This window comes from Haliotis rufescens, unplaced genomic scaffold (genome assembly GCF_023055435.1).
Source record: "Haliotis rufescens isolate VD_foot unplaced genomic scaffold, xgHalRufe1.0.p SCAF_33, whole genome shotgun sequence".
Taxonomy (NCBI): Eukaryota; Metazoa; Mollusca; class Gastropoda; order Lepetellida; family Haliotidae; genus Haliotis; species Haliotis rufescens.
In genome coordinates this window covers 5,185,891-5,213,833 of record NW_025964035.1, presented here as the reverse complement: position 1 = coordinate 5,213,833, position 27,943 = coordinate 5,185,891, and the positions used below count along the sequence as shown (strand labels likewise).

General features: G+C 41.0%; 1 protein-coding gene across 1 annotated transcript; it reads right to left on the bottom strand.

The window, feature by feature from the left end:
• Nucleotides 1-614: 614 nt before the first annotated feature.
• LOC124150302 (CDC42 small effector protein 2-like) lies at nt 615-26,161 on the bottom strand. The gene is made up of 4 exons (XM_046522281.2): nt 26,043-26,161; nt 8,563-8,749; nt 1,464-1,565; nt 615-725 (listed from the first exon to the last, which is right to left on the bottom strand). Exons 2-4 carry the CDS (start codon nt 8,617-8,619, stop codon nt 615-617), a joined length of 270 nt encoding a protein of 89 aa, XP_046378237.1. The 5' UTR covers nt 8,620-8,749; nt 26,043-26,161.
• Between the last annotated feature and the right edge of the window lie 1,782 nt (nt 26,162-27,943).

Genomic DNA, 27,943 nt, shown 5'->3' with positions numbered 1-27,943 from the left:
TATGCACACAGCAAATATCAGAAATATGTCCACCGATATATATATGTATCACCACTGGATTAATAATTTATGTATATTGATAGCAGTTGTAAATGAATTTTATTGAACATTTTCAATTTCTGAAGGTGACGGATTGAGTGAGTGGGTGGGTGGGTGGGTGAGTGAGTGAGTGAGTGGGTGAGTGAGTGAGTGAGTGAGTGAGTGAGTGAGTGAGTGAGTGAGTGAGAGTGAGTGGGTTGGTGAGTGGTTGAGTGAGTGAGTGGTTGAGTGAGTGAGTGGTTGAGTGAGTGGTTGAGTGAGTGGTTGAGTGAGTGGGTGGGTGGGTGGGTGGTCGGGTGGGTGGTCGGGTGGGTGGTCGGGTGAGTGAGTGAGTGAGTGGGTTGGTGGGTGGGTGGGTGAGCGAGCGAGCGAGGTTTTACGCCTCATGGCGGGGGCAATATCACGGCGGGGTACACCAGAACGGTCTTCACAGGTTGCCCATGTCGGATTAGAACCTGGGTCATCGGCTTGACAAGCCAAGGCTTTAAACCACAAGGCCACCCCACCCCACCGCCCCCAGGGAGGGGATGGAAGTCTACTGATTAACTCAGGGCCTCCTGTAATAACAACGTACATTATGTAGGGTTCCGCGGAGGTAGGTCGACAACAGACAGCTTCAGCTGGCCGGGAGACAGTGCATCATAGTCGCCTCCCTTTGATGACATCTGGTTTTGAATGGAATCAATCTGAAAATGTGTAATTTATAAATACATGTAGAAAAATATGTTTTAACTTGCTCTGGGGATAAATTTAGGTTACAATATCATATAGTGTTCAAAATGAAGGGTGCTGAAATCTTTGAGGTCTTCTATGATATTTGAATCTAGCATTGTCTAGAGTCCCCTCTAATCTTTAAGACAAGGTTATACCAAGGGCCCCTTGAGTTTCATGCTTAATTTCAAACACTGCGGGTTCAGGATCGAACAACCGATCTTCTGTTCTCCAGACGCTCTACCACTCGCTGAAATGGGGTTTAACGTAGAGTCCAAGACTGCACTTATATAGCGACATGCATGTGTGTGTGTGGCTGCTGGTACTAGTCCGGTCTAATGCATCTTTCATAGTGCTAGCCCACTCAGATACCTTGCCTCAGTTTTAACATAAATACACAGACCAGCCGACCAGTCCTTTAAGCCCCATAATGCCGAGCGCCAGGAAGGGTAAAAACAAGAACCATCTTTAAACGTCTTTGGTATGACACAGCCTGGAAATGAACCCCGGATCTTCCACTCTCCAGGTGGACCACCAGGGCGGTTCACTAGATGACAGACGCAGTTACGAAAGTGACACAGGTATTATGGGTATGTTGCTGACAAACCTGATCCTGGCACAGGTAAGAAACATAACTCTGTACAGCATATTGGGGCAATTTACACCATCGGTCATGATCCATTAATCCTTGAAGAAAAAGTGGTACTATTTACCTGAGCACTGCTGTTCACTTCGCCCGACCCTATGTGTGTCGTGTGACGGAAATCTGTCGGTAAGCCGATCATGCTGGGGTCGATCCTTCTGCGAGGCCGAGTCTGAAAATACAATTTATTTTTTCTTATTTCTTCATGCAGGGTCTTGTAACCATGTAAACAAATTCCAGTTTTAAGAAAAACTCCAAAACAACATTTGACATGGCAAGGGGAAGTAACTCTTCAACTTTCCTCCAAAACCAAATGCACCACGTTTATCGCTCCACCAATATTTTCAAGCAATCACTTCATGAGCACTGTAACCACCAATTTCCTGCTAATCAAGAAATGCAAAAAGCAATGTTTTGAAACAAATTTAATGTAATTCATACCATGGCCTTCATGTAACTTTGAAAAGTATTTCGGTAATAATCTTGGGCGAAGCTCCAAGTGATGCAGAGTGAAACACACACCATCTTCCCAAGGCAAGGGAGTTAACTGACGATGAAAGTCCAGTTTAAACCCTTGCCAAACTAGGTTGGAGTCTATACATAGTCCAAGAAAATCGCTGAATGAAATCGACATTTGGTTCATAATCAATATGATTGCAGGATTGTCTACTGTCAACTGGGCATCAACAAATGTTTTCCAAATCTTTTCATGTTTTTAATCAAGGTGCTCAAGTGATTGGATGTACTTCGCGGGGTAAGACCCATTTTATTACAAAAAAGACAAAAGATTTTCTTGACTAGGCACAGACATTTTGTTTGAATCAAATGCAAGTGATATGAGTGGTGGAATCTGATTGGTCAATAGGAGGGACAGAGAACCTTTCATAGCCACTGGTGGTGCTACGCTTGAACCATGAAATTGCATCCCATTTCGGCAAGGGTTTAATTTAAACTTGACTTTACAGTCAGTTATCTCCCTTGCCTCAGGAAGCTGAATGCACACACGCTAGTACCGTGCTGACAAACCAAGGATTATTATCATGATAATAAGGATGAGCCTGGGACCCAGTGTTCATTTCACCTGCACATTTACACATAACTTCCTAATGGTGCAAAATATAAAAATCACCGCACCCAAAGGGTAAAACATAACAACCCAAAACTAAAACACATTTCCGATTCTAACCCTCAGCTACCGACAATAATTCAAGACTATGTTTTACTATTTGTTTGTTGTTTAACGTAGCACTCAGCAAATATTCCAGCTATATGATGGCGGTCTGTAATTAATCGAGACCAGACAATTGACATCATGAGTATCGATCCATGCAATTGGGATCGATGACATGCATCAACCATGTCAGCAAGCTTGACAACCCGATCCCATTAGTCTTATGACAAGCTTAGTCGCCTTTTACGGCAAATTGATGTTTGTTGGTTTTCAAGTTAAATCATTCTGAGAAAGGGCAACTAATGCACTGTGTGTAGTTGTTTTCTTGACCATGACTGTTGAAAGAACTGAAGAATGTGTAATTATTTAACACTGATGGATAGAATGAACTGTCTTTGAAAAGTGAATAAATAAAATGTGAAAAGTGAAAAGGTATCAATGTGAATACAAAAAGTAACACTGACAAGTTGAATTCACGATGAATGACGAAAAGGTAATATTCTTTAATTTTTATGTCTGTATTTCAAAATATGCGTCCCCTGGTTTCATCAGATGTCCCTCAATTCTTAGAAAGATAGGGGTCACGGGGACCCACTTTTCCAGTTTCTGACATGAGGTGCGGTGAAATGGGGTTTCACGTCGCGTCCAAGATTATTGCACTTATATCATGTATAAAGCGACGTGCATGTACGTGTGTGTGTTTGTGTGGCTGCTTGTACTAGTCCGGACTGATGCCGATTTATAATGCTAGCTCACTGAGATACCATGCCGCAGTTTAACATGTCCTTGTTTAAGCCCCTTAATGCCGAGCGCCAGACAGGTTAACAACAAGTACCATCTTTTAACGTCTTTTGGCATGACGCGGCTTGGGATCGAACCCCGGACCTTCAACTCTCTGGGCGGACGCTCTACCACTAGACCACGGAGGCGGTCCGTTTCTGACATAAACATTGCAACCCCTCAAATTCAGGCACAACGACGGACAGAGGGAATTCTGCTCAGGCAAGTGCAGTCCTATAATTCATGGGTTTTTTTCCATGACAACATGACACACACCACGCCCTTCCACCCAATCAGGAACAGTTTGAGGCATATTTCACGCAGTGGACAAAAGGGAAGGGAGATAACTCTACTGTTACCCACATGAACAGATTATACACAAGTTGTTTTCTTGAAATTTTAAACCAAATTTCTAGTTTGCATTTTTGAAACTCTGAAAAGATAATTTAGAATGTATTTGAGATGGGGCGGTCGGGTAGCCTAGTGGTTAAAGCGTTCGCTCGTCATGCCGAAGACCTGGGTTCGATTCCTGACATGGGTACAATGTGTGAAGCCCATATCTGGTGTCCCCCGCCGTGATATTGCTGGAATATTGCTAAAAGCGGCGTGAAATGAAACTCACTCACTCACTTACGTATTTGAGATGGGAATTGGTGAGAAAATTCAAGGCCTTTTCAAATAATAATGCAGAATCTAAATTCAAGAATTTCTTAAACTGTGCAAACCCTGTTTTGAGAAGTTTGGTCAACACAAGACACTGACTCAGTGTAAGTGATGCGGGGCTACACAACATGGTGTTTGATACCTCCAGCAGCAGCAGTTGGTGCCACCCAGATCAGAATCCCCTCTGTATCAGTGCCCCACACCCAGATGAAAACATTTACATGACTGTACATTTGCAATGTCTATCCCAGCAGCAGCTTACACAGGCTGTATTTGTGAAAATCATATCATTCCGTGAAATTAGGGTACAAAATCATCACACCTTTCTCTTCTGAATTCAAAGGTTGAGATAAGGCAAAGATTCATCTCATCGGGTATCTGGTATTGTAAACACGGAATACTAGATGTCAGGTGAAATGGGTTTTAACACTGCATCCAAGATTATTGCACTTATATAGTAACGTGCATGCACATGTGTGGATGCTTGTACTAGTCCAGACTGATGCCGATTTTATAGTGCTAGCCCACTGGAATACCATGCCGCAGTTTAACATGAAAACCCCACTCAGACACAGTATACTGACTCCGAGCTGACCAGTCCTTGTTTTAGCCCCTAAATGACAAGCTCCAGGCAGGGTAACAACAATTACCATCTTTTAAAGTCAGGGATCGAACCGGCGTGTCAGCTAAATGTGTGAGGAAAGCCTGAAGTGTGGGGTCTCAGATGTTTACCACTTCGGTGAAACAAAGTGAGTGAGTGAGTGAGTGAGTGAGTGAGTGAGTGAGTGAGTGAGTGAGTGAGTGAGTGAGTGAGTTTTACATCTCTTTATGAAATATTCAAGCAAAAGCATTGAACTTCACTTGTTAAGTTCTAGGGGTCACGGGTGGCCCAGTCGTCTAAGGTGCCGCGATTCGCTGTGCAGAGTTGCATCCCCTGGACACGCCAGAATTTGGGACTGGTGCGAATTTCTAGCGCTGGAACTTTGTTAAACATATGATTGTGGGTTCGAATCCCAGTTCACCCTGATTATATGTTTCTAGGTTTGTCAGCACCATACCCGTGCTCGTGGGTTTCACCAAAGTAGTAAACGTCTGAGACCTGCATCACTTCGGGCTTTCGTCCCACATTAATCTGACACGCCGAGATATAGCTGGAATAATGTTAAAAGCGGCGTTAAACCCAACTGACTCACTCACTTGTTAAGTTCATGTTGGGAGTCAAACCAGATCCTCAAGCCTCATGAGCTGACACTTTAGTTTAACCACCAGACTCCCCCACCATCACCCTTAGTTGTAAGGTAGTAACACAATGTGAACAGTTTTTTTCAATCTTATTTGAATTTGTGTTTTACAAAAAGACTGTGCAGTGATAAACACGATGTGGGACAAACTGAGTCTAGTTTGGGTCCCTTGTCTTTTTGACGATAAGCAGTCAAATTGTAAAAAATGCACCGTATAAAACGAATAAAAAAATAAGCAGTGTAATTTGAAATATTATTTGGATGATTTAGCGGCATTGTTCTATGTTAAACTTCAATAATGCAACTTAGACCAATCTTGGGTATATGCCAGTAATGTTCAAGATGTTCAAGATCATTATCAGATAATGGCTAGTATTATCTGCAGTGTTGTAAACCAATAAACTTGGTATATATCAATCTGACAACTATGTAAATGAAGTCTACAAGAACTCCTCCCAACTCCATACATCGATACAATGGCTTCTTTCTCAATAAACTACTGGCTAATATTACCAATGTGTTTGATTTGTTTGTTTGTTTGTTTGTTTGTTGTTTAACGCTGCACTGAGGAATATTCCAGCTATATGACGGCGGTCTGTAAAATAATCAAGTCTGGACCAGACAATCCAGTGATTGACATCATGAGCTTCGATCCACGCAATTGGGATCGATGACATGCATCCTAAGTCAGCGAGCATGACCACCCGATCCCCTTAGTCGCCTTTTACGACAGGCATAGTCGCCTTTTACGGCAAGTATGGGTTACTGAAGACCTATTCTAACCCGGAATCTTCACGATACAATGGCTTCTTTCTCAATAAACTACTGGCTAATATTGCCAATGTGTTTGTTTAGGAGTCTCCCAGAGTCACTGTGTTTCTGTAGACAAACATGGCTACAAGGCATTTGGTTCTATGTGATAAACTGGGCACTTCACTCAAACATTGTATTCATACATGATTTCTAAAGTTAATTCACTGTGTGAAATTACATCTCAAACATTAATTCTTTTAAGATGATAAACAGTTTATTAACCTCATTTTTTGCATACCGGAAATCATAAATCATATTCCTATTATATGATATTTGCAATACAGAAACACAACCAGCTAATAAAACCACTACTGCTACAATGGGTCCCCATGTTACTATGGTTACCAAACCCCATGCCAACTGTTACGATGGATTACAAATTGATGATACAGATATGATATATGTTACACCAAGCCATAAATCAACTCATGTTAATCTCAATTTTCAAATAAATATTATCAACATTTGCCATGACCAGGGTTGATATCCGCTCAGACTAGAATGACCTACCCCTACCACTTATCAAAATTCTAAATCCAATTGCAAAATAACAACAGAGTGATTCTAAATTAAGCAAACATGCAATTTCAAAACGTACTGGGAGATAATAACAAAGACTTTAAGCCATGGCTCATGCATTGAGAAACGATGCAAATTAAGTATTGCAATATACCCGATATCCATCATATTGTGTCTCAAGTACTGATATGTATCAATACGTAAGGAAACAGTGTTCGAATTAGAAATAATTTTAAAACCCAACAAGACAGTCGTCGGGCAGGTGACCCATAAGTGTTGCCTGCACATCTTCAAAGTTACCTGCCCGCATTCAGGCAGCATAAATATGGAGGTAAGGTGAGGTGAAATGGGGTTTAACGTCGCGTCCAAGATTATTGCACTTATATAGCGACGTGCATGTACGTGTATGGGTAGTGTGGCTGCTTGTACTAGTCTGGACTGATGCTGGTTAATAGTGCTATCCCACTGAGATACCATGCCGCAGTTTAACATGACTACCCACCCAGACACAGTATACTGACTCCGAGCCGACCAGTCCTTGTTTTAGCCCCTTAATGCCAAGCGCCAGACAGGGTAACAACAAGTGCCATCTTTTAACGTCTTTTGGTATGACGCAGCCGGGGATCGAACCCCGGATCATCCGCTCTCCGGGCGGACGTTCTACCACTAGACCACAGAGGCGGTCATAAATATTGAAAAATCACCAAAATTAGAGACAAACCATGTCTTCATTCAGTAGAAATAATGCCAACAATTACAGGAACTTGAAAATCTGAAAGGAGTTACAACAAAACTGAATATAAAAATAGTCCTAAAATTATCTGCCAGATAGTCGGGCAGGTAGAAGAAAATTTCATGCAGCCCGACAGAAAAGTTGCCAGACACGGGCAGGCTGGGAGGCAGTTATTTCAGACACTGTATGGAAAGTGTATCCTGACTCCCATTTTTTCATTCCAGTGTTGCTATGAGCATTGGGACAAGCCCACATTTACTTCCCATGTACCCTCTGTAAGCCGGGTAGCCTAGTGGTTCAAGCGTTTGCTCCTCACGCTGAAGGCCTGGGTTCGATTCCCGACACGGATACAAGGAGTGAAGCCCATTTTCTGGTGTCCCCCGTTGTGATATAGCTGGAATATTGCTAAAAGCAGCGTAAAAACCATACTCACTCACTCACTCACTCACCCACTATAAGCCTCAAGACTTGGGCACAGAATGTCCGAGTGAGAAATGTTCAAATACACGTATAAATCAATGTGATCATGCATCCACTGAAGTTGATTGAAGTTTTATCTTTACTCAAACAGTCAGAAGGAATGTGTGCATAGTCAGAAAGAAATGCGAACATCAATTAACGACTTAGCGATTATTGGTGTAACCATGGTAACCATTAGGTTATTGTTATTGTCATTAAACAGCATATCACGTGACTAACTATGGGTCTAGGTAGCCCTGTGGGTACCTGGGTTGCTTGAGGACCCACCCGAGTTACCAGAGTTACCCGGCCAAGTCTGAGTTGCTGCCATGACATATGGAAGGGTAGGTTTTGTCTAAAAATACCAACAATAAACTGAAAATTTACAATTAGCGTGACAACCGCCAACGTAACATGTTGAACTCTTGAATTTTGCGATGTTTTCACTTAAAAACAAACAGGAAGGAAGTGAGGTTTTCCTGCCTCGCTCTTGGGCATGAGGCATGGCAAGCAAGATATTATTACTTGCACAACTACTTGAGGATAATTCATGGTGAAGAGGACTTCAGTTGAAAATCTGAAAACTTTTAGTATGATGACAGCCAAGCTACGGGAATTATGGCAATGATGTAATAAAGGTATTCGCAACAATTATATATAACATGGTAAATGTAATTTGGAAGCATTCCGAGCCACCATCTCTTTGCCAATATCAACAACGAACGCTCACTCAGCCACTCAATGGCTAATGTTACTATGGAAATTTACATGTGCTACCATGGTTACATACCGTTTGCGGCTGTTCTGTGATGCAGCAGCTAAAGCAGAGCAGAGCGTCGCCCATCATCGGGGGAATGTGTGACCCGCCTATTTTCAGAGATGGTGCAGGCTGGGCAGGTGGCTGTGTTCCAGGAGTCGGTCACTCCGGTCACCCTCAGGGCTCCTGTTCCCTGGACGGTGCTGGTGCAGAGGGTCTGCTGAAAAAAAAAAAAATGAATTATTGTTTGTTGTTTTTATTATGTCCAAGCCTCAGAATTCAAGTTGTAGCTAGTAGCTAGTGAGTTTGTATTAATGACAATATTAGCAATATTCCAGCAACATTCCAGCAACATTCCAGCAATATCCAAACAGGGGGGGACTCCAGAAATGAACCACACACATTGCACCTCTTTGGGGATTTGAACCCTGGCCTTTACATGCTTAAGCGTGATGAGAAAACACTTGAACAACTAGGCTACCCTCCCCTCCTCCAGTTGTATTTCTGCGGGGTGGGGGGGAGACACCCAAGAATTGTTTGTTTGTTTGTTTGGTGTTGAACACCACTCTCAGGAATATTCCAGGTGTATGATGGCAGTCTGTAAATAATAAAATATGGACCTGACAATCCAGTGATTGATATAATGAGCATCGATCCATGCAATTGGGATAAGATGAGATGCATCAACCAAGTCAGCGAGTCTGACCACCCAATCCCCTGAGTTGCCTCTTGCAACAAGCATAGTCGCCTTTTACGGCAGGCATGGGTTGCTGAAGAACTATTCTACCCGGATTTTCACAGGTCGATTAACGATAGTAATATCTTTAAGTTCTTTTGACTTCAAAGTGTCCTTTCACAGTTTCATGTATTTTAACCATACAGTAAGGAGATATACATACCGTATTCGACGTAATAAACACCCCGCTCTAATAAGCGCCCACAGCAATATTTGCTAAGATATTGGCTAGTGAACAATCCCAGTTAGCACCCCTTCCGATTAATCAATGTACACAAGACCTATTTATTCGTGTTTAATACGCACTCGTGTGTTATATGCACTCTTAATTATGGGCACTTTAATTCTGGAAAAATATATCTGTCGTACATAAACATTTCAGGCTATCAGCATAAACCACGAAATTTATCTTCCAACTCTTCAACTTTTTTTTCCACCAAAATAATATTCTAATAAAGAGCCCCCTATTTCTAATTTTGAGAGCGCCCTGGGCGCTTATTACGTCGAATATCGTACTCTGTTTTCAATGTAGAGCTAGGTTACCTGTAGATTAAACTGCTCTAAATTGAATTTGGAACCGAACGCACAGCTTTCATTATTATGAAGCAATGGCAACTCAATTTCAAATTTACAATTTGAAATATTACACCATATCCCATGCCTTGCCGACGTATAACCTGATTTCAAGGTAGGGCTGATACTACATTATTATCAGGAGGATAATCATTACATTGTCAGCTGAGAATAATTTCCTTGAGTCGAATCTCATGGATTAAACACAGCTCACATGCTACAAGTGCCTGACATTTTTGTTCAATGCAATTCTGATATTATTTCCTTATTGGCTTAAAAGCAGTCCATCCATTTATTCAGGCAACTAGCACATTGTTTTACAACACTTGAGTCACCGAATATGACAAATTTGCCGCCCAAACAAAATGCTGCCCAGTCAAGACAATCTGATAGATAATCAAAATCTATATTGTTAAAAATAAGGGTCTTACTTTGCAAAGTGAATCAAATAACGTGAGCACCTTGATTAAAAACATGAAAAGTTTTGGAAAATATTTGTTGACGCAGTGTTGACAGTACACATGCATTGCAAATCCTTCAATTGACTGCAATTAATCTGCACTGCAGTTTACGACCCGGATGTTGATTTCATTACGCAGTTTTGATTGGACTAGGCATAGACTCATAAGTCCAACCAAAATATAACTCCATAATTCCAGCCTAGTTCGGCAAGGGTGGAAACTGGACTTTTATAGTCAGTTAACTCCCTTGCCTCAGGAATATGCCAAGTGTGTAGCGAGACGTGTGTTTTTCGGCATTATTCCCAGCAGTATTGTTCCTGTAAATAAAGATCTGAAAAGAAATACAGGTAATTCTTTCTTGCTTATTTGAATTTCAAGAGGCCACGTAGCAAGATACTACTTTCCTGCACACCTGATTATGGATTGTTGACAGTGAAGAGGACTTCTGTTGAAAATTTGAAGATTTTATAGTGTGATGACAGTCAAATTTGATTCAAGGCTTTGATGTAATAGAGGTAGGGTATTCACAAGAACTGGTTTTTATTTTTTTCTAAATCCATGCTTATTTGCATAAACATGAAATGGTAAAGGAGACCTATTTGGAATATTTTATATGCAGCTTTCTAGAGCTCTGGCAAGGTCAATACCTAAATTACTGGAGATGGGGACAACCTTGGGGGTACAAACTTGTGGGACAAACTTCGTAAAACATCCATGATGACTGGTGGAATTTGTTGCTATTGTAATAATCAGGTTCAGGGTTTCTCTCTATGGTTTCTTTGAAACAAAATCCTCATAAGGCTACAAAATGCAAAATTTATTGTCATGAACATGATGAATAAGTACTCAACAACTGCCACGAACATAGATGTTAAAACTCACTAAACCACAGTGCAAACGGTTGTATGCGACAATAGTGTGCAGCAATTAACAAAGAAGACCCATTAAGTGCTATTCCTTCCTCCTCCCCACTGAATTACGGCCATAATGCATGACATTAGAATGTCACAGACACATAGTCAACAACCTGCATACCTCATTCTCATATGGCTTAAAATGAGGGACCGTCTCATAACACATTTATCACATATATAACAGGCCTCAAAGTTTAAATTTTTACCAAGTAGCCATATGGCTAAAAGAATATTTTTTCCAGGTGGAAAAATCAAGAAGTCAAGCCAATATTGTAGGTAGCCAAAGGCATTTGAAATTATTTTTTTATGAAATAACTATTAGATGTAAAAGTCATCTTGGAATTGTATATTAGTGGTAACTGTACTTGAGTTTGGTTATTTGTGACTCGAACAATGATGCAATTTATGTTTCTAGATTATATAGGTATATCCTTGCTTGTCCAATAAACTATCAACTAAAATAAAAAACTACTTACATTTATATTTATGCATTTTGGTTCAATGTTGACTTTAGGAGGAATTATTTGCAAGTACAATTAGTAGCAGACATTTTATTTTTGTGTCTACATATGTGTAGCAGTAGAATTAAGTCGCCACAAGATATTTTCAAGGTAGTCATTTGGCTACCTCTGAATTTTAGAGAGAAGACCAATTGAAATTTCGCAAATTTGAGGCCTGACATATGGCCTGAACCATTCATCAGTGAGGTGAGGTTTAACGTGTATTCAAGATCATTGCACTTACATACCTCTGTGTGTGTGTGTGTGTGTGTGTGTGTGTGTGTGTGTGTGTGTGTGTGTGTGTGTGTGTGTGTGTGTGTGTGTGTGTGTGTGTGTGTGTGTGTGTGTGTGTGTGTGTGTGTGTGGAGCATATGGAGTGTGTGTGTTGGTGTTTGGAGCATATGGAGTGTGTGTTGTGAGAGAGAGAGAGAGTTGGGTGTTATTGTCTGTGTGGGGGGTGTGTGTGTGCATGTGGTCTGTGTGTGTTGTGTGCACGTGATGTGCATGTGATATGTGTGGTGTGTGCATGTGGTCTGTGTTTGGTGTGTGCATGTGGTGTGCATGTGGTGTGTGTGTGTGTTAAGCATGTGGTGTATGGGGTGGGCATGTTCATGTGTGTGTGTATGCAGGAATACAAGCTGTACAAGATGGAAGTAAAAGAATTCAAACAGTGGAAGAGAAAACCGACAGCGACAGAAAATATGAAAAATGACCAGTAGATTTTTAAAGACTGATTTCTGACATGACTGTGATGTATTGTAGCGTTTGTCATGTGTGTACTAACATTGTTGAAACTGGAAATAAATTTCCTCTCTTCCCTACCAAATATCGTATTTTCAGTGTTTGGCAGGGTTAAAAATGGCTATTTGACTCTGAAATTGGGGAGTAAAAAACACTGAGCTGACCCAACTGGCTAGTGCTGGTGAAAAACTAGGTCACACACTGATAATAAATGTAAAATTGCTTTATGACTTGGTCCCCTTCTTGAGAATAATAGTCAATCATAAACATGACTTCTGGGGAGAAATCTAAAGAGTTTCTCGCATGGAGACTGACGGATTTGTGGCAACGATGTAATAGTGGGTTATGTAGACATGGTATACGTGAGAATTAATCTTAATACAAGGCATAACCAACACATGTTGTGAAACATAACGATGGAGAGGACAAGACACGTTTAACATGTTCAAGTGTCACATGCCAGAAATGAACATGAAGAAATTGCAGATTTGCTCCATGAGATGGCCCCCCTGCCACTGTGGGCCCACTCAGTGACAAGTTAGCAACTAGGTAACTTCCTGTTTTCAACATGGTTGATTGTCCACTTACATCCCAGTCTCATCCCTCACTATAACACTAATGACATCCTGACAACATCCCCCTCATTATAACACTCTACATGTAAAAACTGTCACATGTTATTTTTTGCACATATTACGTTATAATGTATACTGCTCTTGTGAATTTGAAATGTATTTGTTTTAGATTCTTCAAGTTCAAGAGTCTGATCCACATCGACATACTTGGTTCAAACAGTTTTCCAGTAACCTGTTTGTCTAGTAGGTCGACTACAATGCGTCAAGTGGTCAGGTTCGGTGACTGGGCCGGCTACATGTCATCGTACCTCAATGTATCAGACGTTGTTCATACCTTCTGACCACGGTTTGTCTCAAGGGTCCCGCCTCAGTTGGTTACTTGTCGCTTTGATATATCATGAATATGCTTACTGGCATTTAACAACATTGAGACAATCGCCCATTGCCGTTAACATTTTGGTTCTTGATTCATGTTAAATGTGGATTACATGTGTACCTAATGGAACTGTTTGAACCTAGTCCTGCTTGAAAGAACCACAAATGTTTACAATGTTTACATTTTCTGTCAGCTTTTTTCAGTTCCAATTTGTAGCAAAACTGAAGCATAGAGAACTGGTTCAGAATTATAGCCGTCAAGTTACTAGTTGATGAGGACTAGCATCAGTGGATGTATATTTGTCACCAGCACAATTAAGTGGCTGGTCAGCATGAGTTTCAAAGGCCGATGAAGTCGCAGAGTCTAATCAGGAATCTCCAAAAGTCCGACCACCCGATCTTTTAGGAAACCTCATATGACAAGCATAGGTTTCTGGGGACCTATTTTTTTAACTGAAATCCCCATAAGGCACATGGCCTGACCTCCCAATCCATTATTTTTTAAAATAATCTTTTGTTGTTGCTGTTGTTGTTTAACGCAGCACTCAGCAATATTCCAGCTATATGACGGCGGTCTGTAAATAATCAAGTCTGGACCAGACAATCCTGTGATTGATATCGAGCATCGATCCACGCAATTGGGATCGATGACATGCATCAACCAAGTCACCTGTTATGGCAAGACTGAGTTGCTGAAGACCTATTCTACCCCCGATATTCACGATACCACAAGCATACAAGGCAATCTGTTCTAACCCAGAATATCCACATGTCACATGGTCTGACCATCCGATCCATTAAGTCGCCTCATACCACAAGCATACAAGGCAATCTGTTCTAACCCGAAATACCCACAAGTCACATGGTCTGACCATCCGATCCATTAAATCGCCTTGTGCCACAAGCATACAAGGCAATCTGTTCTAACCCGGAATACCCACAAGTCACATGGCCTTACCATCCGATCCATTAAGTCGCCTTGTGCCACAAGCATACAAGGCAATCTGTTCTAACCCGGAATACCCACAAGTCACATGGCCTTACCATCCGATCCATTAAGTCGCCTTGTGCCACAAGCATACAACAGTGTACAAGGCAATCTGTTCTAACCCGGAATACCCACAAGTCACATGGCCTGACCATCCGATCCATTAAGTCGCCTTGTGCCACAAGCATACAAGGCAATCTGTTCTAACCCGGAATATCCACAAGTCACATGGCCTGACCATCCGATCCATTAAGTCGCGTCATACCACAAACATACAAGGGAATCTGTTCTAACCCGGAATACCGACTAGTCACATGGCCTGACCATCCGATCCATTAAGTCGCCTAGTGCCACAAGCATACAAGGCAATCTGTTCTAACCCGGAATATCCACAAGTCACATGGTCTGACCATCCGATCCATTAAGTCGCACCATACCACAAGCATACAAGGCAATCTGTTCTTACCCGGAATACCCACAAGTCACATGGCCTTACCATCCGATCCATTAAGTCGCCTTGTGCCACAAGCATACAAGGCAATCTGTTCTAACCCGGAATATCCACAAGTCACATGGTCTGACCATCCGATCCATTAAGTCGCCTCATACCACAAGCATACAAGGCAATCTGTTCTAACCTGGAATACCCACAAGTCACATGGCTTTACCATCCAATCCATTAAGTCGCCTTGTGCCACAAGCATACAAGGCAATCTGTTCTAACCCGGAATATCCACAAGTCACATGGCCTGACCATCCGATCCATTAAGTCGCGTCATACCACAAGCATACAAGGGAATCTGTTCTTACCCGGAATACCGACTAGTCACATGGCCTAACCATCCGATCCATTAAGTCGCCTAGTGCCACAAGCATACAAGGCAATCTGTTCTAACCCGGAATATCCACAAGTCACATGGCCTGACCATCCGATCCATTAAGTCGCGTCATACCACAAGCATACAAGGCAATCTGTTCTAACCCGGAATACCGACTAGTCACATGGCCTGACCATCCGATCCATTAAGTCGCGTCATACCACAAGCATACAAGGGAATCTGTTCTTACCCGGAATACCGACAAGTCACATGGCCTGACCATCCGATCCATTAAGTCGCCTTGGGCCACAAGCATACAAGGCAATCTGTTCTAACCCGGAATATCCACAAGTCACATGGCCTGACCATCCGATCCATTAAGTCGCCTCATACCACGAGCATACAAGGCAATCTGTTCTAACCCGGAATACCGACAAGTCACATGGCCTGACCATCCGATCCATTAAGTCGCCTAGTGCCACAAGCATACAAGGCAATCTGTTCTAACCTGGAATATCCACAAGTCACATCGCCCGACCATCCGATCCATTAAGTCGCCTTGTGCCACAAGCATACAAGGCAATCTGTTCTAACCCGGAATATCCACAAGTCACATGGCCTGACCATCCGATCTATTAAGTCGCGTCATACCACAAGCATACAAGGCAATCTGTTCTTACCAGGAATACCCACTAGCCACATGGCCTGACCATCCGATCCATTAAGTCGCCTTGTGCCACAAGCATACAAGGGCCTGCTCTAACCAGGAATCCCAACAGTGGAACATCAATATCAATTAAAACACATGGAGTTTAGATACAGCAGGCAGGGTCGTGCTGTGAGCATGTTCTGTGTTGTCAAACCGACTCTGTACAAACATGACAGGACAGGTGTGTGTCCAACACCAACAATACCTGTAGCTTTTGCTACTGTCTCCTCTCACTCGTTAAGGTAAAACATCAAGGTAAATACACCTGTATGTGTCCTCACAAGTCAGTAGATGCGAGAGGCAGGCTGAGATTTGTGGAACAGGAGTTTCTATACAATTTATCTATACATTCTAATTTCCATGTCCATATTGGAAAGAAGAGAAGGCATTATCAATACAGTCTTTAGTCAGGGATCAAAATTAGCACTAGCCAACTTGCCCGGACCAGTTTTGTTCAACTTAAAGGTATTCTTAGTGCTGGTAACATTTCAAATATTTTGGAGGTTGCTCATTGCTATACGTTGTCACAATTCGGGCGAGACTCACAACACAATACATCGATTTACAACCCCTGTATCTGATACATAAGCTACATTACAAGTTATATTGGTTTTAAAACATGTGAATAACACTGTTCAACCACCAGATTACACTGAGCCTCTTGTATTTCCCGGCTGGCTAGAAATAGCAGAACATGGGCACTTTAGCCTATAGTTTCGGCCCTACAATATCCCATCTTCGATTTAAGAACAAATGATCAGGGTTGTGATTCAACTCCAAAAAGAAATATCAACTTATGGAACAAAAGTACTGTATCAGGATACGAGTCGTATCGCATCCAGAGTATCTATGTGACACTTGGTTTCATTATCGCACTGAACATGCTGAATGCAATGTTAATGAATGCAATGAACAAAATAATTATTTTTCCAAATTTGCCTGCCAACGGCACTAAGTTTAGAATCCTGCATAAATCCATTGGAATACATATACCGTATTTGACATAATAAGCGCCCAGGCCGCTCTCAAAATTAGAAATAGTTTGCTTTTATTAGAAAATTATTTTGGTGAAAAACAACAGAGTTTACAGATCATAAATTTCTTGCATTATGCTGACAGCCTAAAATGTTTATATAAGACAGATATATTTTCCCAGAATTTAATTTCCATAATTAAGGATGTATATAACACACGTATTATACAAAAATAAATAAGTCTTGTGTATATTGATAAATTTGGATTGTTCACTAGCCAATATATTAGCAAATATCGTTGTGGGCGCTTATTACGTCGAATACAGTATACACTGTATTGCTACACCTCAATGAGCAAGTAGACGTTGTCGTTAATTTACATCCCTGTAATATTACGTAGCTTACCTTCTGCTATCATATCAATGATCCCTGGCCCCATCATACCAAAAGACGTTAAAATATGTACTTGTTGTTACCCTGCCTGGTGCTCGGCATTAACGGGCTAAAACAAGGACTGGTAGGCTCGGAGTCAGTATACAGTGTCTGAGTGGGGTGTTCATGTTAAACTGCGGCATGGTATCTCAGTGAGCTAGCACTATAAGATTGGCATTAGTCCGGACTGGTACAGGTGCATGCACATCGCTATTTAAGTGCAATAATCTTAAACCCCATTTCACCTTGCCTCACCTCATATTAATGATTTCATTCAGGATCCAGATTCGATTTTTATACACGTGATCATCAAACTTAACATACCCACTCATTCATCATAATGAACATTTAAGTGATAAATAATCTATTAACTATTTCATGATGGATTCCTTGGTTGGAAATAAAACAAATCAATCATTGATCATGATTATCTTTTCGGATACTGTTCAAGAAAAGTCTTCTGTTTTTTTAGTATTGTGACATATTCTTTTTGAGATGGAAGACGAATATTTACATATCACAGCTCACTATATAGAAAGTCAAGCTCGTCAGTCAGATGTGCAGATTGTAGCAGCACTTGAGCATGTTGTTGCTGCGGTTGCTCTACCCTCTACATCATCAGGCCTCACATTTCAGTAAACCTGCACCAGCTCTTGGATCCATTCCATATAAATAGTTTTTGTTTGTCATTTGACAACACACTCAGAAATCCTACTTGTATATGTAGGACTCAGATCTATGGCAGGACTCTAATCCATGGCGTACTCTAAGATCCGTGGCAGATTCTCATTGTTATATGACGTCATGTTTGCAATAATGTCATATCCGCGAACGGACAATAATTCTACTGTTACATGACGTCGTGCTTGAGATCACATCTAAACTCATTGCCTATGATGTCGTCATGTAAGTTTCATGTCTATTACTGATAGACACAGCAATCAGTTGCAACGATGGCGCCAGTCACCAAATAAAACAAAGGATTTCGTATGACAGATTCATGCCGGCAGAGGAAGCAACCAGTATCATTGTTTGGTTTGTTGTTTAACGCCAAACTCAGCAATATTCCAGACAATCCAGTGATTGACATCATGAGCATCCATCCACGCAATTGGGATTGATGACATGCATCAACCAAGTCAGCGAGCCTGACCACCCGATCCCGTTAGTCGCCTTTTACGACAAGCATAGTCACCTTTTACGGCAAGCATGGTTTGCTGAAAACCTATTCTTCCCCAGAATCTTCACGGGTCGAAACCAGTATTGAAAGACCCTAAAGCCGAATCATCTTGGAATGATATTTCAAAAATCAAAGAGGTTACTTGTGTAAAGGCTCTGAATCTGAGTTGGGGAAGTGTGAAAATATGCAGGATTTTATCAACTCTGGCAAACAAAAGGATGGTGCGGAACGTCTTAGAAAATTATTTCTACAATGAAACTTCGGGGAACGTTTTACGAAAATTACCGATATGCAATCCATGCACAGACGATGCTGTTTCAAGGGGAAATGATAAAAATAATCCAGAGAAGGTCATCAAAAGTCTGCCACTCTATATGATTTTGTTTGTTTGTAGCTTAACGCTGCATTCAGCAATATTCCAGCTATATGACGGCGGTCTGTAAATAATCCAGTCTGGCCCAGACAATTCAGTGATTGACATCATGAGCATCGATCCACGCAATTGGGATACGATGACATGCATCATCAACCAAGTCAGAAGCCTGACCACCCGATCTCGTTAGTCGACTCTTACAACAAGCATACCACTATATATGAATCTATGGGGTTAAGCACTATAGAAAATTGCCAATTATTAATATCTGCTCTATTTATGGAATCTGAATAGATCCAAGAGTCTATCAAGGATCAGAGTCCCGCCATAGCTTCTTAGTCCTACATATATATATATACTACTTAACTATAGTCCTATGAATAAATCGGGTGTTCCTTAACTTCTTTTGAGTGGCATATGCTATCTGTATTCAAGCAAATGTTGAGAAAACCAAGTTGAGTTCCTCAAAAGTCCAACAATTAAAGGTTGCCTATAAACATGATAAATGATAAATATATTATGACATGGTTTCTATGGTAACTGAAAATAAAAGAATAAGATATTTACTGTTTAATATTTCTTAGTGTATTTTAGCGTGACTATGCTAACTGCCCAACCAATTTCTTTTAACTTGGATGTTATCATGTCAAAATTATTTTAATAATATGAAACTGCAAAATCATGTTATATATGTTTGTCGTGTTCCGTTCATTTGGTACATCAGGATACAGTATCACCAAGCATCTCAAAACATGCGAGGGCAAAACATGTGCTTGTTAGTCTGGGGGTCTGAAACAAGGAAATGTCTCCCTCCAAGCAGGGGCATAGTGGAAGATTACACAGCGATGTAGCCAAGTCACATGTGTGTACACTTGCAGATATGTAGAAGTCACAGGATTTATGACGCAGTAGCACATGACTCCCTGTGACAGTGTGTCACTGGGCGTGAAGAACCTGAAGAGGGAGGGTGGGGAGGCTTAGGGAGATGGGGGGGGTTGGTGTGAAGATGCACAGAGAGAGAGAGAGAGAGAGAGAGAGAGAGAGAGAGAGAGAGAGAGAGAGAGAGAGAGAGAGAGAGAGAAAGAGAGAGAAAGAGAGGAGGTTTAAGGAGATGGGGTAGGGGTTAGAAGATGGGGAAAGAAAGAGGAGAGAGAGAAAGAGAGGAGAGAGAGAGAGAAAGGAGGTTTAAGGAGATGGGGTAGGGGTTAGAAGATGGGGAAAGAAAGAGAGGAGAGAGAGAAAGAGAGAGGTTTGAGGATATGGGGGATGGGTGAGGATGGGGAGAGAGAGATTGAGAGAGAGAGTGCCATAGGGGGAGAGAGAGGCCGGGGGGGGAGAAGGTGGTTTAAGGAGAGGGGGTGCGGGACTGAAGATAGACAGAGCTGTGCTCCTCATGGTTTGTACATCCAAGAGGCTATGTACATCCAAGAGGCTATGTACATCCAAGAGGCTATGTGCATTCAAGAGGCTATGTACATCCAAGAGGCTATGTGCATTCAAGAGGCTATGTGCATCCAAGAGGCTATGTACATCAAAAAGGCTGTGACCGACTCCTGAATTAATGTTAATCCATTACCTTAATCCCTTAATCTGTGATAACAAGTCAATTGCTACATATAGGAAGTCGTTGAGTCCATCTATAATCTGCTGATTATAACAACCCGAGGGCATGATCGTCACGGATCAGCGACTCTACGAACACTGACACTCTACCATGCCACTGCCTCAGGTGCGAGATATGTGCAACTGTTATTAGCTGTCGTTATCAGTCATTATTGATCTGCCATAAATCTGTCGGGAAAATCTGTCACCTTCCATCAAACTTTAGGTCAGCATGTACAACCGAGTGAGTAGTGAGTGAGTATTGTTTTTGTTTTTTTCACAAAGATTACCTCCATCGGGACACAGTCAAACACAATCAGACAAGTCACAGGACTTGATTAAGTCAAACACAATCAGACAAGTCTCAGGGCTTGATTAAGTCAAACACAATCAGACAAGTCTCAGGGCTTGATTAAGTCAAACACAATCAGACAAGTCTCAGGACTTGATTAAGTCAAACACAGTCAGACAAGTCTCAGGACTTGATTAAGTCAAACACAATCAGACAAGTCTCAGGGCTTGACTAAGTCAAACACAATCAGACAAGTCTCAGGGCTTGATTAAGTCAAACACAATCAGACAAGTCTCAGGACTTGATTAAGTCAAACACAATCAGACAAGTCTCAGGACTTGATTAAGTCGAACATGCAGTGCTGTGGAACGTCTCCAAGATGGCCGCCACGTCTGATCCCCTTCTCAAACATGGACTCCGCACAGAACATACCGTATTTCCTCAAATAGGTGTCGGGCCTCTTTAAACAGGTGCCAACCTCGACTAAGTGAGAGATTGATTATGGTTTCACTCCACAATAGTAATATTCCAGCAATATCACTGCAGGAAATCGGTGACTGAAAGGACAAGATACAATCCACGCAATCAGGTTACGATGACATACACACCATCAAGGTCCAGGGCCTGACGAGATTAGGCAGGTTTGGGTGATCGAGTGAGTGAGTGGCTGAGATTGAGCAAGTGAGTGTGGTTTTACGCCACTTTTTGCAATATTCCAGCAATTGGGCTTCACATCGAATGATGCCAATGTAATGTTTAAACTGTCTTTATTTGTAAAACATGGGATGGAACTACGAAATAACATGTTGAGCATGTTGAGCGGAAATTCAGAATTTTAATCACCTTACCCTAGAAAGTCCTCATGATTATCACCGATTGTTAAATGAATGTTATATTTTTATAATTTTTGTTGTATCTCCCAATCTGTAAATTCTCACCCACTGTATTTATCTGAACTTGTATATGGGCCGATGGCCTTTGATACAATAAACGTCTTTGACTTGAATACTCATGTCGGGAATCAAACCCAGGCCTTCAGCTTGAAAAGCGAAAGCTCCAACCACTAAGCTACCCCACAACCACCAAACTGATTCTGTTGTATATAGACATGCAGTGACATTAACATTATTACTAGAGTCCTGGACTTCCAGGGAGCTGCTGCTCTAGTAGTCGAATTAGTCTGTCATACAGACCCTGACACAAATATATCCAATACAGCCCATGCAAGTCTATAATATTTGGCAAGTCTAGATATCTGCAGTATCTGGAACATGAAGGAAGTCTGTGGGCTCTTTTTTATTATATATCATAACTATAATTTAACAACTGCTTTTTTTCTGTAAATTAGTTCATTTCAGAGACTAGATGTTAGTCTATAGTCGAATGTACATCACAGGATGTTTCAAGGATTTATTACAGCTTTTCCACACACGGTCAGTCGAAATTAAAATAAAAATAAATTGTCAAGTCAATCATTTATTTATTTATATGAAAATCATTCTGCAGTGGAGTTTAAACCTCCGCTGGCTCCTTGAATCACTGGTAGTGATCATGGTGATGTAGACATGGAATTTATGTATTACATTTTTCATTGAGATTATTCATGATATTATATTACAAATGGGAGACACAATCAAAATAATTATTTTTATGTTAAATTTCTTTCTTTTCCGGCTGCTTTTCATTTTGGGGAACGGGCCATGAAATGAATAATAAAAAATGTGTGTGGCCTGAGTTTCATCCCATGCCAACTGCTAACACTGAGGCTGTCAGCAACAGTGATGTGGAAGTCCTTCCATTTACTTCCTGTTCATTACAAACAGAATTAACATGATAAAGATGAGAGCATTTGCACTTTTGATAATTCAAAACCACTGCACGATCACTCATAACCGATCGGGATGCGATGACATACATCAACAAAGACAGCGAGCTATGACCGTGGAATATATTTATTTTATGAAAAAATAATAATCTAGAAATGCATACAAAAGCAAGTCTAGCCAGCTCAAGCTAGCTCTATTCCAAAGCATAGGGAATTTTTTTATATTTTTATAGTCAAGAAGGATATTGTGTAATACAAGATTTCAGAGACTAAATGTTAGTCTAACAGCGCGCCTGCTCACTCTATCCCATCAGTTGCCTCTTAAAACAAGCATAGTCGCCTTTTACGACAAGCATGGGTTGCTGAAGATGTATTCTACTCCGGCTCTTCACAGGTCTGAGCATTGATCTAACCAATTGGGATACGATGACATGCGGTAACGAAATGGTATGAAAAAAAGATGACATTTGTTGTAAGGGGAATAGTACAACTCAAGTCCTACTACTTTCCTGAAGAGGACTAAGGACCTACTTCATCATAATGATTCAACATTGCTCCTTCGTTAAGTGAAGTGTAAGCAGTGTATGTATACATGTACATATATATATACTACAAACTATTAGGCTCATGAAACTGGCAGACTCAGCAAGTTTGACTCAACACAATTAAGCACTACTATGTCTGTTCTATAAAGCAAGAGATTTTTTTTACTTTTTGTCACTATTGTGGCCAGATCCACTGAGACAAACAGGATAAAATACTTTGTTACGATGGATAGTGTTCCTCTGTACTAGTACTGTCTACTTGATACATTGTACATGTTTAATGAAAGAAATAATATTTTGGTCTGTGATGGATTTGGTTGGTTAGTTTGTTGTTTTACGCCGCACTCAGCAATATTCCAGCTATATGACGGCGGTCTGTAAATACTCGAGTCTGGACCAGACAATCCAGAGATTAATATCATGAGCATCAATCCACGCAATCCGTTAGTCGCCTTTTACGACAAGCATAGTCACCTTTTACGGCAAGCATGGTTGCTGAAGACCTATTTTACCCCGGATCTTCACGGGTCGTCTGTGATGGATACAGTATGAAGTAATACCAATAAAACTGTACCTAGTCACCACTGAAACACATAAAATAAATCAGAAATGTCCGGCACTTTTATCATTTGGATAACCCACTTGGTTGGTTGTTAAACACTGCACCAAGCAATATGCCATTCATTGCTGTATGACAGCCCTATCTAAATAATCGAGTCTGGACCAGACAACCCAGTGATTGACATCATGAGCATCAATCCACACAATTGGGATATAATGACAACCAAGACAGATATCTGATCCCATTAGGAACCTATTACGACAAGCATGGGTTGCTAAAGATCAATACTAGAGAGATAACACAAGAGCTAAGCAAAATATTCATCATCATCATCATCATCAGGAATAAACAACTAGCTCCAATGACAATAATCCATTAGTTTCAAAACCCTTTACTTACAGAACAAATACATCATCATCATCAGGAATAAACAACTAGCTCCAATGACAATAATCCATTAGTTTCAAAGCCTTTTACTTACAGAACAAATACATTATTGTGATTACGTCACCCAGTCGAGGAAGTAGTCTGTGATGTTAGCAAACAGCAAATTGACCAACATGTGTCTATGACCTTGAAATAAGGTCAAGGTCATCATTATCAATTTGGTCTGCAAACACCCTTAAGACACCTTGGCACCAAATTTGAACCGAAGCCATTAAAAGGTTCTGATGATATCTTGTTAACAATAACAGAAAATCAGTCAAATGCTTTCCCTTGACCTTGAAACCTATGTCAAGGTCATCATTATCAACTAGGGTCTGCAAACGCACTAAATTAGAACGGATTCCATGAAGATGATCTTTACTTCTTCATTCTCTAACAACAGCTATGGGACATATGGACAGTTGGAGGAAATCTTATACTAAGGTCCCTGTTTCACCCGATGACTGGGGACAAAAAGTAAGGGCTCCCTATCATAAATCTAAAAGTCAACTTTAAACGGCAACAACACTCCAACTTTGAAAGTATGGAAATATTGATGGTTTTTTTCTTTGCGGAATTAAGCTGATTACGGACTATAACCACAAATGGTTTGACTTGTGTTCTGAGCTTAATAGCATATCTGGGGATAGCGTGGACTAATTAAGCGACGACTGAGTGTTGGAGTATTGTTGCCCTTTAAAGAGGCCTTTATCAAAATACCACAGGCCTCAAGGCACACACCCCACTCCTGCTTCCCAACACAGGGACTACTAGCATGACAAGTGAATTGATTGTAATGGGCAATGTGATAGGATAATTTGCCATAATATATAAACATGTTAACATAGTTAAGGATGTTCTTCACATTTGGTTGAAAATGAATCTGCATCACAAGAGTAAATAGCAGAATGTTCAGTTTCAGCTACAGGACACAGAATCACTGTCATCCAAAATGTTCTGACCCGTGAAGATTCCGGGGTAGAATAGGTCTTCAGCAACCATGCTTGCCATAAAAGGTGACTATGCTTGCCGTAAAAGGCGACTAACGGAATCGGGTGGTCAGGCTTGCTGACTTGGTTGATGCATGTCATCAATCCCAATTGCGTGGATCGATGCTCATGATATTAATCACTGGATTGTCTGGTCGAGACTCGATTATTTACAGACCGCCGTCATATAGCTGGAATATTGCTGAGTGCGGCGTTAAACAACAAACCAACCAACCAAAATGTTCTAATTTTTTTCATATTTTGTGTGGTTATACCGGTGAAAGAATGTCCTGTCAAAACTCAAAAAGTTCTTACAATCATAAAAAAATTCCTCATGCCATTTGACTCTAGCAAAATCACAACTAACGATGATTGTGTATATTAGTTCATAATACCCTGATATAAGGAATAACAGTGCTTGTCGCTGGAACATGTGTCCAAACGGAATCGGATGACACAATCATGACGAATCTGTCCCGACATTTTCGGTGCAGATATGTTAATGCAATCATCGACAGACATTAACAAAAAGAACCTGTGAGACCACAACACAGGGCCTATCACTCTTATCACACATGAATCGAAAAAAACCGTTCTGTGTAATTGGATACCTGAATATATCTTGGAATTCCTACACACCCAAAAAAATATTTAGTATTGTCATTTTCTTCCATCCTTCTACAATGCAACACGGAACAAACAATAGCTGGATACAGCTTATTCCAGATTGATGATTAGATTTCACACATTTATTTTAACCTCGCGAGTTGCCAAGCCCTTTCCTCGCAGTCAGTCAAGTCGCATTGAGCTTACTTCCGAAAATGGCGACCTATGATCGGTTTCCCCTCGTACATATGCGGTTTCTTGAAATCGAAAAGTGAAAAGTACTTTAGCAATTAGTACAAAAAACTTGCTCAACTTACCTTATCGATAATTGTCTCCTGTCGGAGTAAAATGCAGTTATATAAAGGTTATGGTTGTACACAACGCTCAGCCATACTCATGACAGATTTCCCTGACCCAACCCGGAAATGACAGCAGCGGTGAATATCGCTGATAACTCTCGCTACACGAGACGCTGGGTAAATGTAAAATATGGATCGTAGTGGAAATAGAGAATCTCATTCGAGTGTCTTTTTATATCAAAATATCAATGAGTGTTGATATATTTGATATCAAAAGACACGAGGGTGAGATTTTATTTATCATCCAACATCATTCTTCCAACTTTTTCAGTTTGTAGACAAATAGGCAGTGTCTTAGTAGCAGGGCCATTGGTGATGTCATTTGATTGTGACGTCATGGTAACCAAAGTAGTCACAATGCAAAGCATTGTGATGCAATTTCATTGCAGCGATATCTACAATGTAGATATCGCTTGATCTCACCATACCAAAATACGCTAAAAGGCGGTACTTGTTGTTACCCTGCCTGGCTCTCGACATTAAGGGGCTAAAACAAGGACTGGTCGGCTCGGAGTCAGTATACTGTGTCTGAGTGATATATCAATGTTAACTGCGGTGTGGTATCTCATTGGGTTGGAAATATGAAGTCAGCATTAGTTAATGGTATTTAAAGCATTGAAGAATAATCGAACAAATTATAAATGCTAACAATAACCAGAAAAATCACATCAAAAGTTAGATTCATATATCCTCAAAAAGTGAAACATTAGCGGGGTTTTTATTTACCACATACATATAAAGATTTGCACAAAAATCACAATCAAACGTTGTAAGTTAAATTCATTGATCATGGCCACAAAAAAATGATCAGTTATACCAGACCGTCATGGAACCCATGCTTGTCATAAGAGGCGAGTAACGGGATTGGGTGGTCAGGCTCGCTAACTTGGTTGAAACATGTCATCGGTCCCAATTGCGTGGATCGATGCTTATGGTGTCAATCACTGGATTGTCTGGTCCAGACTCGTTTATTTAGACCGCCGTCATATGGCTGGAATATTGCTGAGTGCGGCGTTAAACAACAAACAAACAAAAACATAGAACAGAACTAAAAAGTGTCAGTTGGAAAGAGCATTGCTTGGCAGTGTTTCCACATCCACGTGCGATTGTGTTAACGAATGCGTTACAAGCATCATGTGGCTGACTGGTGTGGTCACAGGGACCACGAAGACACTACCAGACACAATTACAACGATCGGTAAACAAAAACATAAGAATTTGTTGTTGCTGCTGCTGATCGATGTGGTCACAGGGACCACGAAGACACTACCAGACACAATGTCAACCATCGGTACACAAAAACATAAGAATTTGTTGTTGCTGCTGCTGATTGGTGTGGTCACAGGGACCACGAAGACACTACAAGACACAATAACTGATTAATTACGCTTGTCGTTCTGTTTTGTTTTCAACGTTATCTCAAAATATCACGGACCCGTGAAGATCCGGGGTAGAATAGGTCTTCAGCAACCCATGCTTGCCGTAAAAGGTGACTATGCTTGTCATAAGAGGCGACTAACTGGATCGGGTGGTCAGGCTCACTGATTTGATTGATGCTTGTCATCGTATCCCAATTCCGTGGATCGATGCTCATGATGTCAATCACTGGATTGTCTGGTCCAGACTCGATTATTTACAGCCGCCGTCATATAGCTGGAATATTGCTGAGTACGGGGTTAAACAACAAACAAACATAACATCGAGTCATCAACATCCAAAGTTCACCGTTAGAAGCGCTCGTAAAATAATTCTCATCACGTCAGTCATTAAAACTTGATTGACGTCACGGACTAATGCGATCTCCTTGTTGAGTGGCACTAAACACAGTATCAACGGTTTGTATTTTCTCTCTTTGGCAT

Coding starts and splice junctions, on each gene's coding strand:
- LOC124150302 (XM_046522281.2), bottom strand. CDS start 8,619: ATGATGGGCGACGCTCTGCTCTGCTTTAGCTGCTGCATCACAGAACAG. Junction 1,566..8,562: donor TCACAGAACAGCCGCAAACG/GTATGTAACCAT, acceptor TTGTATTTTCAG/ACTCGGCCTCGCAGAAGGAT. Junction 726..1,463: donor AAGTGAACAGCAGTGCTCAG/GTAAATAGTACC, acceptor ACACATTTTCAG/ATTGATTCCATTCAAAACCA.